The following is a 20351-nucleotide window of genomic DNA, read 5'->3' on the forward strand; positions in this document are numbered from 1 at the left end:
AAGTAAGACCCCCAGCCACAAAACAGCCTGGGGCTTAAAGCGACAGGCCCTAACATGGATTGTATGACTGCATTGCTTCAGGAACATGAAATGTGTGTTTCTGATTCTGGAGATCATTTATGTCTCACTTTCCCACTTTCATGAGCTGGGTGATCTCGCAGGCAGAACTTCAAAGTGATTTTGATGGATGTTTTTAAAAATATATTTGATCCGTGGTGATGCTTTCAACTTCTTCGTCTTCTTTAAAGTTGCTGCTGCAGTAGTTCAGCCGCAAATAAGATCTCTGTAATCTCCACTGTGCTGTCAGCGGTGGTGTTTTCATCATCCGTTTGATTACTGGCTGTTTTGGAAAAAAAAACATCTTGAAAGTGCACTTTCTCAACTGCAGACACGCTTGTGTGTGTGTGTGTTTGTGTGTGTGTGTGTGTGTTTGGTGTGTGTTTGTACCCAGGTGACTAGACCTGCTTTCTCTTTTGACTGCATGTGAAGGACAAATTGCAAATACTGAACGCTGTTGTTCTCATGTAATTCTCCTGCTGTCTAGCATTACTGTACATGTCGGTGAGGGTGTGATGTTTTCCTCCTCCAGCAGCTTTTCTCACCGCCTTTTCTCATTGGCTTGGCTGCAGCCGTGGAAGGTGTGGTCTGGGTGAACGATGCTGCATCCTTTGTTAAACCCTCCGCTTTATTTTTGAGTTGTAAACGGGGAAAAAGCAGCAGACCGGTTGTCACTGATGAACTTTCTTTTACTTCATCATAAAAGTGTTTCCGTTCATGGTGTTTTTTGTTGTTTTTTTTTTTTTCGTTTTTTTTTTTCATGTCCACCTGTAGCAGGATCGGAGTCATGTCCAGTCAACTCAAAGGAATTAAACGAGGGCTGCGATCGTGTCAAACTCGGAAACTTGGATTGAACTCCGGCTGAGGTTACAGGAGGAAGAGGACTTAATTGTGCCGATCGAGACTTAGGCTTGATGAGAGGGAAAAACCGCGAGACGCGAGCGCTTCCTCTGACCATGATCATGGGCACTGTGCGCTCGTCGCCCTGTGCGTAAGCTGCTGTGGAGGAGCCACACATTATGAGACGCCATGGCATGGTGTGACCGAAGGGTTCAGACTCTGCTGGCCATCGTGGGGGCCTTCGCCGCCTTCAGCCTCATGACCATCGCCATCGGCACCGACTACTGGCTTTACTCCCGCGCTTACATCTGCAACACCACTAATGTCTCCACAGAGGAGACCCAGATCCAAACCAAGAAAGTCAGAGGCGACCTGACGCACTCCGGGCTGTGGAGGATCTGCTGTATCGAAGGTAAAACAAAGTCTGATAAGTTTGTTTTTTTACCGTTATTTCGCAAACTTTTTGTGCTCGGTGGCACAGGTGAGCTCTTTTCCAAGCTCCTTTTGCTCCTCTTCTTCTCGAGGTGAGAGGGGACGTTACGCGCGGTGTGACTGATCACATAACATGTTCTGTAACATAAAGCTGGATTCAAACGATTGGAACATGGAGCGAAAATACCCGAAACATCGTCCGTGTGTGGGGAAATAAGCGCACAGGCAATCGTGACAGAAAAAAAGGACATCATCTTAGGGGGTGTAACATCATCATCAGTTATTGTTAAATGCGTTTGATAAAAATAAAAATAAAAAAGTTACGCAGGCAAGATATTGTGGGAGAAATTTTGGAGGGAAGAGGCTGCTTGTTGCGCGCAGAGGCGGTGGTGTGCGTGCGTAAATGCCACAGTGTGCGTTAGTTTCCCGTGTAAATGATTCAGTTGGTCACGGGGAGAACAGGGACTCGGATCATGACACAGAGCCAAACCTAATGGGGGCTTTTTATGTCTCACATTTTGGTACAAGAAACAAATGTCCCTCGCGCAGTAATAATTTAAGCATCCGTCCTAATTATCTCATTAACTCAGATACCGTTGCTTGGCAACTACTGCCATAAAATTGCTTGGACTGATGAAATAAGTTCCAGCCACGGAAGTAACGTATCTGCAAGAGACTGACTTGCTTCATGAAATCCTGTCATCATCATTTTCTCTCAGCACACACACACACACACACACACACAGAGAGAGAGAGAGAGAGAGAGAGAGAGAGAGTTTTGGGCTGGGCTTCCTGCGCTGCTTTGTCTTTGGACGCGTTTGCACAACCATTGCGCACGACTGATTTAAGGAGCAGGAGCCAAATCAGTGAAATCAATTAGGTTTTTCTGCTTTATTGATAAACAGGAAGGATAACGCACAAGTACACGTTGTTCATGAGATCGATCAGTTGATTGGTGAGCGTCTTCCATCAGCCTCTCGTGTTTGTGGCGCTGTCCTGAGTGCTGAAGTCTCCACAGAGCTCCTTCCTTTCAACCAGCAACCCAAACAAGCTAACAAGACTCAATGGATAAATAACTTGACATTCACAAGACAACCTCGGCTGCAGGGGCCAGTCATCAGAACAGCCAGCTGCAGACTTGTAGAGCATTCTCTTTGTGCACACCACGACTGAAGGTTTCCACACCTGCACACAGGTGCTACTGTGGCCTGTTTGCACATGATCGCTCGTGTTCTGCAGCCAAACAGATGAGAGCAGAGATCCAGCATTATTTTTTATTTCTTATTAATGATGATCTTTTTTTGTTTTTAATAGGTCTACTCACATCGCAGGATTAATTACACATTACAGTAAACTGTAAAGAAAATCTCGTGTGTTTTTTTTGTGACATTCACCATTTCCTCGTTGATCACCAGAGGAAGCTTGTAGGAGATGCGTGTTGTTAGCAAATCGAAGGAAATCTGAAGAGGAATTTATGACGAGTGCTTTTGGAAGATGGGAGCTTGTATCTCCCGTGTTTCCATCAGACAATGAAGGCAGCATCTGTCAGACATGAGGAGAGATCTGACACTGTTGGGGTCCAAGAGAAGAGATTTGCGTCATATGCAGACGACGACGCCGGTAAAGAAGTCACACTCCGTGCACCTTTGCTCTGCACTGTTACTCCCCTCACCGGGTTTACATATTAGAAAGTGCACGCCTATTTATGGATTTCCTGTAAAGTTAATCAAAAGACACGTTCCCTCTCTCCCTCTTTCTCTCTCTCTCTCTCGCTTTAAACCCTTGAGAGTTTCAGCAGCAGCAGTGAGATGGAGCTGCCGCCGTTCTTGAACATCTGTCGTTTTTTTCCCACCTTCTTCTCTCTCCCCGGTCATATTACTGGATGTGTGTTAGATACTGTAGAGAGCCGGAGCTAAAAGTAACACACCTTCTCTCGCTCTCACACACACCACATAAGCATCATCGCCACACGTTGGGATGCTCGATTTGAACCTGGCCTCTGGTGACACATCTGTTTCAAGCTCCTTTAAAGATACGGCAAGTGACTTCAAAACAATTTTGGGGATACACACCCTGAAGTTGAGTTGCACCCTGTTTGCCTCAATGCACCCTTCAAGAGAAAAACTAAAGCTATTCTTTCAGTTTCCCCGCTTACCTTGTTTGCATTTTCCCATTAAACATTAAATAAGAGGGATAGTGTTAATCAGCCAACTATTTTACTTTCCAGTCGCGAGCTAAATTCTTCCAGGAACAAAGAACAAAGATGGAGTCTAACGAGTTATATTGGGTCCAAATGAGTGGCATAAATAATTGGCAAAGCCCGGGGGACATGTCAGCTAACCTTGTAGAAGTAATAATGTTTGCCTCGATGTGCCAAACAGACGCCTGGGCGAGCGTTGTGTCTTGTAGAAACAAGGAAGAGGATCACTGAGGGCGAGCGCTGGCGGCAAATGAGCTTCTAAAGGAAACAAAGTGAGGTCTTGTTCTGCAGCCAGTCATGCTGAAACACAACAAGAACTCTCACTTAAGCCAGTCACCCCTGATCACTACTGAACAACGCTGGAGTGGCACTGAAAGACAGGAACGGGTTTACAAATGCACATTTGTTCCTCCTTCAAATGGACAAAATCCGCCAGCTCACCAAGTTTTTTCCCTTAAAGCGATAGTTTGATTTTCTCGGTGTCAGAAAGGCTGCTTTTATTTTTTTGTTTCTGTGGCTTTGTCAGCGCGTGTCACTGTGGAGCGTTCAAGTGTGTGTGTGTGTGTGTGTATGTGTGTGTGTGTGTGTGTGTGTTAGCCTGGTGAATGCATTAGTAAGATGTCAAAGGCATCCTCTGAGAAGCGAAGCTAGAAATGTGATTCTGGGTTGCGGGGGGGAGGTTGCCATGGTGAAGCTATGCTGAGTAATAAAAGATGGGCTCCGGTCTCTCAGACAGATGGGCTCTGGGGAGATACCTCCCCGATTGAGCTCCCTCTCTTTCTCTCTGCATCTTTCTCACAGTCATTCCTCTGATTATTAACTCCACTGGCCTTCTGTGGGTTATGTATTACATCAGTTATTTTACTTTGACATCTTCATTTTTTTAAACTCACCAAATAAAACTTTCTCCCTTGCATCTTTTATCCTGCGCTGCTTTTCCTTAACCTTCCGAATGACACAATTAGGAGAAAAATAATTAAATAAGTAAAAACGCCCAATTACACTTAAAACACTGGACTTATAAATATGAAATACATGCAAGAAACCCTCCAACACCCCAGATTGTGCTTATGCATCAATCCAAAGAGGGTGCTTGATCCATAAAAAAATCAAAAAAAAGAATCTGAAAGAGTGCTGAAGAGGAAGACATTTGAGAGCACGGTAGGGAGAGAAGCAGGTAATTGAGACATGATAGCAGTAATGGAGTGTTGTAAAAATAGAGTGTGCGAGTTGAAAGAGACTGAAAGAGTGAGGTTGAGAGAGTGGAGTCAGTGAAGAGAGTCTGTCTGTGCTGTTAAAGGATGTTTCATCACTTTATCTCGGCTCTTTCCTTTCGTTCGCTCTCCCAGCGGTCTCAGACGTCAACCATAAAAATGTGGCTGACAAATGTGACATTGAAATTTGGCGCTGACCGGCTGGAGTGAAATCATGGCGCAATATTAAGTAAGAAACACGTTAAAGGCGTCCCGCACATACAACCGCTGTCTTTGTTTGCATTACCAAAGCACATTGTGTGTGTCGTCATGGCCTGGCAGACGTGGTGAATGCATTTCCTTGCTCATAAAACATTTATGCCACAGAATTTGTAACTCATCTAAACGAGCCGTCTACCAAAACATTTTTTTTACATGCCATTTAGCCAGAGGCAATGCTAACCAGGCTGGATAAAGCCACTCAGGCATGAAGAGAATCAGCCAGCGGTCGCAGCTAATCAGCTTTTGTTCACACACATATTATGATTTCCAGCCAAACCTGCAGCAAACAGCGTCCCGCCAAAATCCCAGCGTCACTGGAAAGCCGCTCACCAGTATTTGCAACATCACATTTAAGTGAGGTTGAATGTCAACAGTGAGCCCCACACAGTGTTATTTGCAGTGCAGTGGCTTTAAAGGTTCCCTGTGGAGTAGTTACACTCAGCATTAATACTTTGTGTGTATCCCTGAAGCCTGACACACTTGTTGCAATCTTTTTTTTCTTCCCACAGAACATTTGGGAGGCAAAATGTTTAATGTGTTTATAACTCTGACGCGTGGCCATGTTTCTGTGGCACGTTACTGCTGCCGGTTGTCAGATAATTAGACATGGGACGATATCAAAATTTCATGTCACAATTATCTCGGCCAAAATAAATGCAATTAACTATATTAGCCTGATAATCATCAAAACACGCTTAAATCACTTAAATCCTACCACTAAACATAAGTTTCCCTGACATTTTGTTAAGAAAGAATATATTCACATTCCAAATAATGGAAATTCACCACAATGTCACAGTTCAGAATAGGAACCAAATGCAGACACACAGAGGCAGGCAGGCTGAAAACAGAAAGCGAGTTTTATTTAGCCAATGTCCAATGTGAAGTCCAAAAAACAAGTAACAAAAGACAGGCAAAGGAAAGTCCAAGGGAAAAATAACAATCTGAAAACCACGGGGAACAAATCAGGAACGCAGTGAACACACGAGTACCAGGGAACAGGAGCGCAGGAGACAAGTGGACGGGAGCAGACAAACCAACAAAGAGTGAGGGAACAACACAGGCTTACATACAAGCTAAACTAACTAATAAGTGCTAATAAGGCTGATGTGAGACATTTGTGGGAAACATAACAGCGGGAACACAGGTAAGCAGGAAGTAGAAAGTGACAACAAGACACAAGAGGATGTACCGACACAGGAAATAACAGACCAAAACACACATTCAAACTTATCCTGAGCGGGGTTTTCTTCAATCACAATCAGTGATAGAATCTTTCTATGGATTTCTATGATTTACGAAGACCAACATGGTCTGGATTGATTATTTGGTTTCCATGGTTGTCAGTTGTACAGAATGACAAACAGCTCAGGTGTCACATTTTTACCGTTTAAAATTAGAGAATCCGAGCTGTGCTGAGTCCAGGTTCTGTTTTTTAGACGTATGCATGTGCCTTTACAGGTGTCTGGCAAAACCCCAAAACAACTAACCCAGTGGCAGAGGCAGAAATGACGGGACGCGGTAGCAAAATCAGGCGTCGGACTATAATTCAAAGTCTAACCTTTCAATATTCATAACGCTCCAATGTTTTATTCTGTTAAAAGTGGAGGGAAGATTTTCTCAGTGAAGAGGCTGGGTCTCTGAATAGAAGGTGCCTGAGGGCTTGAGAACTTAAGAACCTCAGATCCACAGCAGCCTGTCCTCGAATGGTCTCCGACATGATTACAGGTGAAAACGAGACAGTTCAGCTCTAGTTTAGCTGTTTTCTCACTCCAGCTTTCAAATAGTGTATCAGTCTCAGGATCATAGATGTTTCATTTCATTATGTGGATGGTCGGCTTGTAGTTATTTTTTTTCCCCTTCTATCTTAATTGGAGCTTCTCATGTCCAGCTCTATTATAAAGACCTGGTATTTTCCTGTAACTGCTGTCATATTTGGATTGTTACCGCCATCACTCACGCTGCTCCTGGCTTCTCTGCAGGTATCAACAAAGGAAGCTGTTTTCGGATCAATCACTTTCCAGAGGATAACGACTACGATACGGACAGCTCAGAGTACATCTTACGTAAGTCACTGCAACCTCCTTCAAACACCTCGACCCTTAATCCTTCCCTTTTTTCTTCGGGTGGCGATGGACCTATCACAAGAGTACTTAATATGTCATGACATCTCTATCCCTCCCGCATAAAAGCCTGATGTCATGACGGTAATTGGAGCTACAGAGATGATGAAGTGTGTTGTGTGCCGATGAGTAATAGGGCCGGTCTAAAACACGACTGTACCCACTCAAGCGTCACTCTGTATGTCTCTGTCACAGGTGTTTGATGCCCTGTGTCCCATCCCTGCTGTTGTCTATATTGATGAATTTCAATAAGCTCATGGAAATCTTCTCACTCCTCCTTTAACTTCCTTTATTTCTACACTCACAGCAGAGTTACTGCGTGTTTAGGGAAACAGAAATGCCATATTAACTAAATTTTTATGATCCTTTGTGAAGAACACCTATCTATGTCTTCAGTATTGTCACTTTCTCTATCTCACATGAGCAGGTATAGTGCGAGCATCAAGCCTGTTCCCCATTCTCAGCACCATTCTGTTGATGTTGGGTGGCCTGTGTGTCGGGATTGGACGCATCTATAGGAACAAGAACAACATCCTGCTCAGCGCCGGCATCCTGTTTGTGGCCGCAGGTAGGACGAGACTGACGGCACCCTGCACATCAACACACAAACTGGCAGGACAACAAATAGATTCTGTGCAAACCCCACACACAGCGACAGAAGACAGACTCCCTTTGATGTCTGCTTTAAGTTGCCTCGCTCTTTTTTCTATATTTCAACACAAGATACAATGTGTGTGCCTTTTCCCTTGTTGTTTTTTATGTAATACAGCAAATGAAGTGCTTGAAGTACACTTAAGGCACATTCTAAAACACCATAATCACACAGCGGCCATTTTCCTCGGACAGTTTGCTCTGGGTGGGAAGCCTAAATATCATAATACTGTGTTCCTGTATTTAATCAAACAGTAATAGCTATGAAGGGGTCAAATGCTAACGTTAGCTAATGAGTTGTCGCAGAAACACAAACATCTAAAAAATCATTATGATTTCTGACTGAGCAGCTGAAAAGATAATGGATAGTGACAGTTTGGAGGGACGTCTATATTTCAAGGTAAAACAACATGTTTGATTACCTGTTAGCTAACATTAGCATTCAACCAATAGCTAGCGCTGACTCTTACACCCACCAGTGTGTCTTACTTCCAGGCTTAAATAACTGAGTCCAAGATGTACGTCGATATTTTAGAATGAATTCAAGCCTTTCCTGTCATATATTGTAACACTTTCAAACAGTAAAGTTAGCAAGGAAGTGGGTGAATGCTAACATCAGCTGTTGTCTAACAGAAGCTAGTGGTTATCAAATATGTAGTTTTTCCTTGAAATATGGCCAAATGTCCCTCCAGATTTTTGCTGTCCATAATCTTCTTGGTTGCTGATCAATTGGGAAGTGGTGAAATGACAACATTTGGTCAGATTACTTACATTTGTACAATTTGCAACCCTAGCATGACATCATCTCAGCACTGAGGCTGAGTGGGAGGTCAGCGTAAAATAGCTGCCATGCAAATGTGGTCGATTGGCAGTGAGAACAGGATCTTTGCGAATATGTAAAGAAAAATATCAGAAGGTGAAAATTTGAAAGAAGATGTAAATATTCAAGAATGTTTTCATGATGATACCTCTTTGTTTTGTTAAGAGCATTCAACTAGAGCTAACTTTCGAAGATGACGAGGTGATGCGTGTACACTGTGTGCAATCTTTGGGCTTCATCATCCTCTTATGTTCTTCATCTTTAGGCATTTTACACAATTTCAGATGCTTTTCTTTCATCTCTCTTTTCATCTCTCCTCTCTTCAGGCCTGAGCAACATCATCGGCATCATCGTCTACATCTCTAGCAACGCCGGAGATCCCAGTGACAAGAAGGACGAGGATAAGAAGAACCACTACAACTACGGCTGGTCCTTTTACTTTGGCGCACTCTCCTTCATCGTGGCTGAATCGGTGGGGGTTCTGGCGGTCAACATATACATAGAGAAAAACAAAGAGACACGCTTCAGAGCTAGTCACGACTTCATCAAAACCACCTCGTCCTCTTCGCCGTACTCTCGCATCCCAAGCTACCGCTACCGACGAAGGCGCTCACGCTCTAGCTCGAGGTCGACTGACCCGTCCCGCGAGCCCTCCCCAGTGGGGATGAAGATCGGTGGTGGAAGTAGAGGCGGTGGAGGAGGAGGAGGGTTAGGGATGGGTTTGCCGATGGGAGATATATCCCTGTACGCCCTCAGTAGGGACCCTCTGAAGGGTGGAAGTGGGACTATAGGGCCCTACAGCCCAGACAGGGACACTGGATTTTTACAAGTCCACAACTGTTTTCAGAAAGAAATGAAAGATGGAGTTAACAGGAGGACGACACCAGTATGAGGTCAGGAGTTTATTGCTGTGCGAAACGATAAACCTGATGAAGCACATTAGATGTATTAGAGCTGATGAGAAAGGACAAATCCTCCCCAAGGCTGTTCAGACAGCAGCGGTGTTGAAAGGTCAGAGCTCAGAATTGTTTTCCTTGTGTCCCTCTGTGACAGAAAAAGTGCCAGTGTGTGTTTCAGTTGGAGGAAGAAGAAGTATGCTATCAATACACCTTTTTGTGATATGACTCAGTATTTTCTTTTGAAAATGGTTACAGACATTTTGTTTCAATATTTGAAGAATTGTAATTCTAAAATGTGACCCCCAGTGTTTGTCGGTGACTTCTACACCTGCACCTAAAAATGCTGTCCCTAAGTCACTGAAGACTTTGCCTGATATAAAAGATTAAGATTCAAGATTTACTCTTGACGCTCAGCATGAAGATGATTTCTGAATAATGACCTTTCAGGTAGGGGAGAATGGGGTTGGATGTAATTTGCTGTTTTAACTATTTTGCTTCTGAAATTTTGACAATATGGGTCAGAGGTCATCTGCTAAATCACTTCAAGAGTAAAGGGCCTACCACACTGAGAACTACTCCACAGCAAAACTAAATTTACATCAGCAGTGGGGAACGATATCATAGGGATCACTTTAAGAGAAATTTGATGAACAATAGAAACACTGACAGTCAGTAAGGTAAACAGGCCGATCAGGTAGCCTGATTTTGGGGACATTATTCCACAAAAGACTGGTGCAGGAGGAGTGTTTATAATTAATAATAAAGAGATAATAATAATTTAGGATACACTTTTTAGATGGTGGTAGAGGGAGCAGTTAGCTAAGAGCTACTTTACACTCTAATAACTCAGTCTCGGTTAGTTAGACAACTTCTTAAACGTGTACATAGTGTGATATTAGGTCGCAAATTATCAATTAAAATATTTTACTTGAGACATACTGCCAAACAGTCGTGTTGATGGGACCTCTGAACCGCATTTTGTCTTTCACTGTAAATTTGAAACTTACATTTTTTACTCTACTTTGAAAAAGTCACAAAGGTGATAACCTCAGACTTACCAAGTTATTACATTTAACTTGTACGAGCTAAATAGTTTTAACAACTCAAAATTATTAGTCTACTTTACCTGGTCTTCTGTGCTGTTACACAATATGGGTTTGAAATTAAACTGGTATCATCATTAAAGTATGAAGCGAGAGCTGGAGATTAATATTTTAACTGGACTATAAAATGTCATTGTTAGCTTAGTTGCCCGCTACATAATCCCACTCCTGCAAACATTCACTTTGGGGTTGGCTGTGTGTGATGCACCAGACATATTTGAAAATCAGTGTCTTTTGAACAGAATAAGCTTGAGGAAGGTGAAGTCACTTCAGACTTTTCTGACTGTTTAGGCTTCTGTCGCCCATTGTAAGAAAATCTATTGATTATATATATATTTTTAGGGATTCTATAAGTAAAACTTGTGGCGACCAGCCCCACGCTCACCATGATGTTTTAAGCTGTATTGTGTTTTGAAAACGGAAGCATTTCTTTTATTCTGAGGCAAAAAGGTGTTTGTCTCCAAAGGTCGTTGCTAAAATGAAGTGATGTATGTGACTGAGTATTATTGTGTTGTATTTGTATGTAACATAACACAACTGGTGCTAACTTAATCTGCACAACTTTGATAGTCTTAAACCTTCTCAACTGCCATTTAAATACTTCTTCTGTATCTCAGTAACCTCCCTCGAGCTTGTATGTGAGTCATGTGGTAAATATGTGTGTGTGAAACGTGTGTTATGGCTCCGAAACACTGCCACACTATACGACACATTCATGCGATGAATATGGATTTCTGTAGATAAATGTATATCAAAAACAGTGACGGGGCACATAGTAATGTCAGATCATTCCAGTACAGTACGCTATGCGATGTATCAGTGTAAACATTATTTCTACCGACTGTCTAGTTTACTCTCCATTTGCTCAGGGACGATAAGTCGATCTACTTTTTTAGAGCATGAGGGAGAAAAATTGTTGTTACAGTTGTTTCCATTCTTCTTACTGAAGCCAGACTGTTGCAGCTGCTGCGTGTGAAAACAGAGGTGAGACTGTTTTGTATGTGTTGCTGTTAATTAACATGACTCCTGTTCCTGCACTCTTCACCTTTGCGTTCAGAGGGTTTGTGTCGGGTGCAGATTTCTTGATCATAATACAAACCCAACTTGAGTGTTACTGTTATCATCCTGAGTGGTTAATACAAAACCCCTCAAACAGGCCTTTTTGGTCAGTATTCAGACAAGATACAATACAGGACACAGAGCAACATCTTACTAAAAATGTACTAGGCCATGTTACAAGAACTGCGACAATTATTGAACAACTATTACAATTACATTTGTCAATGTGAGGAAAAAAAATTTCCAGCTACTCTGATAATTGATGAATTACTTTTTTAAACAGAAACGTCAAACATTTACAGGCTCCAGCGTTCTAAATGTTAGGATTTGCTGCTTTTCTCACTCATTTATGAGACTAGATGGAGAGGCTTTGGCATTGGACTGATAATTGGACAAAATAAGTCATTTGTAGAATTTTGTAGACTAAACTATGAATCAATTAGTCCTGTAAATAATCAACAGATTGATCGACAATAAAGATTCTCCCCCAGAAAAATCACAGTTAAACAGAAAGGGGAGAAACTTTGGGGAACAAACTACAGGCACAGTGTGTTGTAGCGATGGACTGGCAAGTCTGTCACATAATGAGATAATAAGGAAGGTTAACTCAAGTCATGTCTAGGCTTTGCTTACAGACACGTTCATTTCTACATCAAAGTAAAGTTGTGTAAATCCTTTCTGTTAAAGTTATATATTGAATCTGCTGCTGTTTAAGCTAACTTAAGCTCCCCTCCCTCCTCTCTATGTCACAACGCCTCCACGACGGCTTTCTTTTGTTTTTCATGGCAGCTCTCTTTGCCTCCTCTTTTCTTCAACACTTTTAGTTACAATTACTATTAGAATATAGAGCTATTTAGCAAAAATAAGTAATTAGTTCAATTAGTCCAACTCAACGTCAAAGGTAACCCCACTTTGAGACTTTCTTGTGGTTTAATGTAAGATATGAAGAATATGAGAATGAGAATTGATCCATGGCGTTTGCCTTTTTCTTCACATAGGAAGTATTTAACTGATGACACGGGGTTGTTAAGTCTGTCATGCTCTGCTGTGAAACTGTGTGGCAAACAGTCGGGCAACCACAGGGTGTTAAAGGAAATTGGCATCAGCCAACTTGATGCTTGACTGAACTAACAGGCTCCCAAATGCTCATCCAGACTTCTAAAAATCTTGTCTCCGTGTCTCCGAGCAAGAAGTGGAGCAAAGTGGGTGTGTGTTGTGTGTGTGAGGAGGGAGGGCTAGCAGAAGTTCAAATTACTCACTCTTGGTGACTGGGTTCCATGTCAGCTTCATGGTTTGTTCCCCTGTCGAATATTTTTAGCAGCAGCTGGAATTGGTTTAATTTGGTTGTTGGTTCGTGAATCCAAGTCACAGCGGTTGCCATTATTAAACATAGAGTGTCGTGAGAGGGCACATAGTCTCTGCAAGGTCTCTGCTATCCCTGCTGATGTTGTCATTCAAGTCACCGGGAGGGAGAGGGGGAAGACTTGAATTGGAATGGACTTATTTTCATTCTGTATGTGTGTGATGAATCCTTGTTATGCCAAACTGGTCTGATGACCTTGTTTCCCGTTCCAGCCCTGAATGTTAGAGAGTCTTCCTCACACCTCCCCTCTGTCCACCACCCAGGCTGCTAAGCCCTGTGAATTTGAATGCCATGGACCCTCACTGGTATTTTCACCCACAATAAAGCCGCACCGCACCACACCTCACCTCACCTCACCTCACCTCACCCCCTCCCTCCCTCCTGTTGTGTGCCAGCAAAATATCTCCTCCAGTAATTGAGAGGAAAATGGCAGGGTCACCTCTCCATGCAGTCGCAGAGCCTGCCGACGTGCTTGTTAGCATCGGTACCTCGCTGTGCACGACGGATAAAGTGACGCTACGGTGCCTCAACTCTGGTCCTGTTTTTGTAACCTGATTTGCAGGCACGACAAATGGTTCAGCAGCAGTTCATACTTCAGCTGTCTTTTTATATCAATCCTGATGCATCCAATGCCATTACAAAATCATTAACAGCCAGCAAATGATTTGATGATTTGAAAACACACAACTAATCCTCATGCTTCAACACCGTGACCGTCACAGCAGATCAGCTACAGGAACACTGGACCTTCGTTGTGCAGCCAAAGTTTGGTTAGGTTCAGGAAAAGATCATGATTAGGGTTGGTTAAAATAAGTATATTACTTATGTGACTTAAAGCAGAAATAGATAGCTTTTCATCCTGTTACTTAACCGTGTCATGTCCAGGTAGTAAGGGGAAACACATGTCAGTGGACAAACAGACTTTAACACAACACTTGAGCTCTCCACTGAGTGAATGTCCATCCGTTCATTCTTGTTTTACCTCGGTGTCTATCACGCTCACTATTCACCTTCTTTGCCTCCTCCATCAGCGGGGTTCTTTCACAGTCTAGAGTTTCCACAGTTATTCCACCATTTCCTTATAATAGCAACCAGGGAAAACGATGCCTGTTCCTGCTTTGGTTGCACAATGGCAGAGGGTGATCCTTGGTGTCGTAATTTTATTCTTTAGTTTCTTGAAAAGGTCCAGCCCGGTAGCAGACAGAATAGCACAGAGAAGTAAGGTTTACAGTTTTTACTTCAGAATGTTAAATAGAACTTATTAACTACTTTTTGGACTTTAACACTCTTTATCCTGCGTCACCCGACTTCTTTCTTTGCCACCATAACAATTACTACAGCCACTAGAGGTCTCCACCTAGTGTTGTAATATACTATAGTCGTTTTTTTTTTTTATGATAGCAGCTGCCTCTTGTAACACTTGGAAGGATGAAGACAGCTCAGTGTTGGTAAACTCTAAACAACTACCTATATAATTGGTAGTATTATAAAAACAATTTAACAATTTGTAAACAAATTGAGGATATATATTATGTTTAAATGGGGAAATCACTTGACACTAGATTCCATTTTCTTCCATCAAATTTTGGCATAACCTGTTTAAGGAACCATTTTCGGACCATTTGTGTCATCATAGTAAAAAACATCACATTTGAGCGTTTTCCTTTTCTAAAACCAAAAGCTGCAAGTGAACACATTACACACTGGCAAAAATGCATTTATTTGCGATGTTTCTGTACTAGACCTCCATCAGACAAATTATTTCTCACCTAAAACCTTCAACGCCGTTCTGCCTAGTACAATGACATGAATAGTTTCAAGTCACCAGTGAGAGTAACACCATTCACCATCATTAATGTGTGGGAATCACTGTTTCATCGGCAGTAAATGTTAGTTTAATATCATGCGAAGCTTACACTGTTCATTAGCACAACGTGTACTTAGAAGTTACAGGATGAATGAAGGATCCCATCTCCACAGGCTTTCTCTCTCCTCCAGAGTTCTGTCTGAGAATTTAAAATGGCTAGGGTTTCTCCCAGTACGGGGCCTTGATTCCTCGCTCCCTGTTGATATCAGTGCCTGTTAATCCAGGAACCACAGGCATCCATTTGCACGACATCTGTCATTGCGCTTAGACTGGATTTAGTCAGCAGCAGTTGGAGCTAGAGCTTTTTCATGTGCTATGATAAAATGAAATAAAAACAACAGATCATGGTGTAGTTTAAGATATAGAAATGTAAACAGAATCGGGGAAGATGTTTTTGTGTTAAGTGAGAATCTGACAAAAGTAAGTCATAATGATTAAACCTAAATGTGAGATTGTTGCAGACACATTTATTTTGTGTTATTCGTAAGTTATTTTGTTCACGATTGTGTTCCATAAACTTCTTTTTCACAACCCTCAACCCTCTATGGTCATATTTCACATTGTTTCAGCTGAGGTCTTGTATTTTGGGTGAAACAATAACATAGTTTATCAATAATGTAAAATATGTGGTTCTACCTGATAGGCCTGTAAATACAAAGTGTCAATAACTTATTAATGAAAGGTTTGTGATGTATCATTTCACTGATGAATTACTCTGAAATAGAAAAAAAAGGAGTGAATAGAGACTGAAGATATGTTTGATTTGCACACAATTTGCTCAACGTGATAGATGAAGGTTTTAACATGATCCACTGACAACATTTTAGGCACATACACAAATGTGCACGGTGGAAATGTGTACCTTTATTTACTGAGCTTACTAGCTGAGCTAAACACAAATGCATTGAACTTTTTCAAAATTGGTCGTAATATTACAGGAACCTCTGTTTCCCAAGTGTGCTTTTGTTTTTGTTTGATTGTAAAATGATGAAAATGAGTAAACCCATGTGATTAAGAACTAAATATAGTGTGGCACAGAAGTAGCTGTATCTATAAAGCCCCAAAAGCTTGGTGCCACTGAAGTCAGAACAAGTTCAATTTCAATAATATATGCTTTGGTCCAGGCATTAGTCATTAATGGGTTAATAGTGCTAGTCCTACTTTGATGATTGATGTGTTTGTCTTGACAGCTAGTCAAGCAAGTCAAGTGTATTTGCATTGCTCAATACCACCTACAACAACTTAATGGACTTTAAGGAGCCACAACAGCAATGAGTCTAAACCGAGCAACAGGTTGTGAAGAAGAAAAGGAAACACTTTAGTGTTTGTCAAGAGGAAGAGGAAAACAGTTTCAACTGGATTCATTTGAAGAAATAGTGGTGGATGACCACACAATGTTGGAGGACCTTTCTTCACACATCATGTATATCACAAAATCTTGCATCAAAGAATGTTAATCACATTAGGAACCACAATTGAATCTAATTGCAATTCAATAAAAGTCAGTTCACCAATAAGCCCAATAATCCTAATTGTCTTGTAGTGTTAAACTTCATATATTGATTATGCAAAGGTTTATTAATTAGCTTTTTCATTCCCACACAAATCACTGTACACATCTAACAATCTTATGTTTTATACACGTTTGTGACCATTTATCTCCACACTTTCAAACCGTTTAAAAACAAAACAAAGTCGGTTTATGTCAACTAAGACCAAAGATAACCACTCTTCTGCGATCACTTTTCCCAGAAAGTGACATTAACATTAGGTAAGTATCCCAGTAATTGAGAAGTGGTCAGGATGAGCCGTAACCAACATAACCTTGGGTCCTCTCTGGTACTGGTACGGCTCCAGTGTGGCTGCATCGATGGAACTAGGTTCAGAGGTCGAACCAGTCAATGTGTGTGAGGTCAGGGGCTGTTGCCTCTTAATGTCAGTGCCATCATTCAAAAAGATGGTGAGTGTGTGTGTAGAACCGGATTGATTAAGAGTTCAATGTGGATTGTTTGTCTGGTAAATGATCCTGACCAACACACAGTGAGCACCTGAAATGAAGTCCCTCACCTGCCACTGTGGCAGCTCACCGAATATGTCTACCAGATGATCAATTTTTTCACAGCCACTTCTGAAATCTATGGAGAACAATTAAGAACTGTAAACACTGAGTCAGTGATACCTGACAGTAGTAAAAATATGGCAACCAGAATAAAATGGTGGCAGTCAACATTTCTGCAAACCACGGATCACCACTGCTTCTAAGTTTGTACGTGTCATAGTCTCAGACCGCACTGACAATTGGCTATAAATGGTCTCATATCACATTTGCATTAGAGTGTTTATGACCTGACTTTGAGATCAATAGGTTGAGTGGATGGTTTTGGAGTTACAACATTTATAGTGTCAATTGGATTGAATACGGCAGTGGCAGATGAGCTGAAAATTATATCTGTCACAGCCAACATTTACCCCGTATTTGTTAGAAGTATAAACACACAAAAACACACACTCACACACACACATGTACACACTTGTTCTGGCACACTGAAGGCTCGTTAAATCCAATTCTGCGTTGTTCCTGGTGACTGATCTATAATCTATAAATAATTTGGACTAAACAGGTGAGAGAATAGTAAAAAAAAAAAACTATTTTGGCGAACTTGTGACCCCAGACACAACAGATATTCAGTTGAATACCTTTGAGCTTGACCCCCTTGACCCTCACCTTACATGAGCTTGAACTCACCCGACTCTCTGGAATACGAAGCATGAAGGAGGCATGGGTCCTAAATCCAAAATAGATTAACATGGGTGTCTTAAATATATTTTGACAGCACAGGTACAAAGCCATGGCGAAGGTATTTAATAGTATGCATACTTCTTATATCCTAATAATAGTTCAGATGAAGTGAAGAGTAATCTGAGTCCATCCCAGTGTACACAGGGTGAGACAGAGCGAGGATAAACCCTGGACTATACGTGGAGTTAATATTCCGATGGACTGTTTATACTCATTGGTTCACCAAACCTATATGGTCGGTACAGATACACTGTTATATGATTATTAGCCTTCATAAATCAAATACATCACAGATCGAGAGGCTAAGACATTGTTGTTGTTTGAATCCAAGGATCTCTTTCTGTGAGGTGGCGATGCTAACCACTGGAACACTGTGCCACAATACATTAAGAAATATTATATGGTACTAATTGTTCTATTATTACACACTGACATTCACATAGCAAAACATCTGGAGCATTCAGTGAAAAACCTCTGATGTAGATGTCTACCCGACGGCATTAAAGGGAAATCAGAGCCTTGTTTCCATATTTTTCGACCTTACTCTAATATCTTATTAAGGATTCTCTATGTATTAGCTACATTGCTTTGTTATAATACAGTCAGCTCAAGGCATCAAACGAACTGAACAATCCATCCAATTATCTGTTATTACCTGAACTACCTGTTTGGAAGTGAAACATTGCTGAGATTATTACCCAGATATCCATTAGATCAGGAGCTTTTGTGCAAGGTGCCTGTTTGGATAGGTAGATGATCATAATGGACACTTTCAATTTCACATCCAAATACTGTCTGGGTGTTCCATAATTCAGACAAACTGGACTTGTTTTAATGTTGGTTGGTCCTGTTTGCAATGTGCTGTGAAATGTATTGTAAACCTGCTGCAAGTGGAGTTCTCCTGTTGTCATATCTCAGCGTGTAAATTGTATAATTACCCAAGCTACATAGATAAGGGACATGTTGTTGTCTTAAATAGTCTCTCTAAGGGTTACTACAGCTACAGCTAAGACTACAGCTGTCTGGGACATAAGTGGGCGGGTATAGTCGGTGATAATGTCTGACTGATCCCTCTGCTGGAGACTACACTCAGACATATGTCAGCTTGTTATGTGTGCAGGTTTGCAGAGCTTTCTTAAATTCTGCTTCGTTGTCGTGAGAACTTTTTGACTTTGACTGGTGCCCGTGCTCTCGCTCGGGGGGAAGTGGGTCACAATTCTTCTAAAGAGACAGAGAAAGTGGGCCAAGGCTTAAAAAAGATAAACAGAGACTCACTGCCACAATTTACAGTAGGGGAGGGATTAGCACACCTTTATGGCTTCTGAGAGTCTGAGGGATGTTTTCTGTCTCTTTTCCCGTCCACTTATTGTACAGCTCTGTTTAGTGAGATATATATTTACTAAAGGGATTCATTTTATCTAACTTTTACTGCACAATGACAGTGTACAGATTACATTTTCACGTATTACAGGCAAAATCCAAGTCCTTTAAATCGGTGTGTGTACAACTTTGGTACCACTTTGCTTTTAACTGGCCAAATTTTAGAGTAGATGATGTTACACTGAGAGGTGTCAGGTACTCCACTATTTTGTAGCTGGATATTAGTAACATTATCACCTGTCCAACACATCTCTGTGGTGTAAGTTCCACAAAATCAATGACATTTTCCTCACTGTGAACATAGTGCTCTGCTCTGGCCGTTGCCATCCAGGTTGTTATCTGTTGTATAAAATATAGCAGGCTCAAGCACTTTCTCTTAGCAACTGCTGAAGCAGAAACCGACGAGGTAGGCAGGCATTGAATCTTAAAGGAGACGTATTCAGTTATTTTTAGGATCCTCATTTTATTTTGGGTTACCACTGGAAACGCTTAAATGCTCAGAAAACACATCCGTTTCACTTTCCAGTACAGCAGCGCTGCATTCCTTCTTCTGTCTGAAATGCTATGTTTTAGTTCCTGTCTCTTTCAGTGCCCCCCTCCCGAATACCCAATTTCGTCTGATTGGTCAGCTGGCACAAGCCTGAGCCAGCACCGCTAACAACAACAGAGCAGCTGAGCTAAATCAATTCTTACGTGCCGCTAGTCTGATAGATGTCTGACTTTGCATGATATCACATGTCAGAGAATTTAATGCGAGACTACTGATGAGGCGTTTCAGGAGCAGTGTTTTCTGTGGGAGAGAGGAGCTTTTGTTGGTGTTGACTTTGACCTATATAACACACTTCCTCCATGCAGTTTCTTCGTGATCTTTGCATAGCATTATGAAAGCTTGTGGGTTTTTCTATTGTTAGTGAGATATAGGTATTCTTGTTTCTTGGGCATTAGTATTGGAAACTTTTCCACTCATATTACCCTGTAATACAAAATAAGCTGTTGCATGAAAATATTCTAAACAGGACAGTACTCAGGTGAATGCCCTGACTTGAAACCAGCTTTTCAGAAGATCACACAAGTGATGGGAGCGGTTTTTATCTTCACACTGTAGAGATCTTACAGTCAGCATTTCAATAAAGAAACAGTTCAGATCATTTTAAACTCTATCTGGACTATAAAACACAGTGTCAGATGGCCGTTCTGGCAGGAATTACTAAAGTCAGTATTGTTCCATCAGGGAAACTACACTGTTGTGTGACAGCTGGAGCCTGGCTGCTGCTCTTTATAA

General features: G+C 41.6%; 1 protein-coding gene across 2 annotated transcripts; it reads left to right on the forward strand.

Moving 5' to 3' along the window:
- LOC115592910 (voltage-dependent calcium channel gamma-4 subunit) lies at positions 1 to 15565 on the forward strand. Of its 2 annotated transcripts, XM_030436182.1 has the most exons (5): positions 1 to 92; positions 832 to 1309; positions 6987 to 7070; positions 7555 to 7695; positions 8925 to 15565. In XM_030436182.1, exons 2-5 carry the CDS (start codon positions 1087 to 1089, stop codon positions 9488 to 9490), a joined length of 1014 nt encoding a protein of 337 aa, XP_030292042.1. In that variant the 5' UTR covers positions 1 to 92; positions 832 to 1086; the 3' UTR covers positions 9491 to 15565. The 2 variants fall into 2 exon arrangements, with proteins under 2 accessions (XP_030292042.1, XP_030292034.1); XM_030436174.1 differs by lacking the exon at positions 1 to 92 and having other exon boundaries at positions 630 to 1309.
- Positions 15566 to 20351: the final 4786 nt, after the last annotated feature.

Source organism: Sparus aurata, chromosome 1 (genome assembly GCF_900880675.1).
Source record: "Sparus aurata chromosome 1, fSpaAur1.1, whole genome shotgun sequence".
Taxonomy (NCBI): Eukaryota; Metazoa; Chordata; class Actinopteri; order Spariformes; family Sparidae; genus Sparus; species Sparus aurata.

What these genes read in the sequence shown, in the direction of transcription:
- LOC115592910 (XM_030436182.1), top strand. Translation starts at nt 1,087, where the DNA reads ATGGCATGGTGTGACCGAAGGGTTCAGACTCTGCTGGCCATCGTGGGG. An exon ending in GAGGATCTGCTGTATCGAAG is followed by an intron (nt 1,310 to 6,986) that starts GTAAAACAAAGT and finishes GCTTCTCTGCAG; the next exon opens with GTATCAACAAAGGAAGCTGT. An exon ending in CATCCTGTTTGTGGCCGCAG is followed by an intron (nt 7,696 to 8,924) that starts GTAGGACGAGAC and finishes TCCTCTCTTCAG; the next exon opens with GCCTGAGCAACATCATCGGC.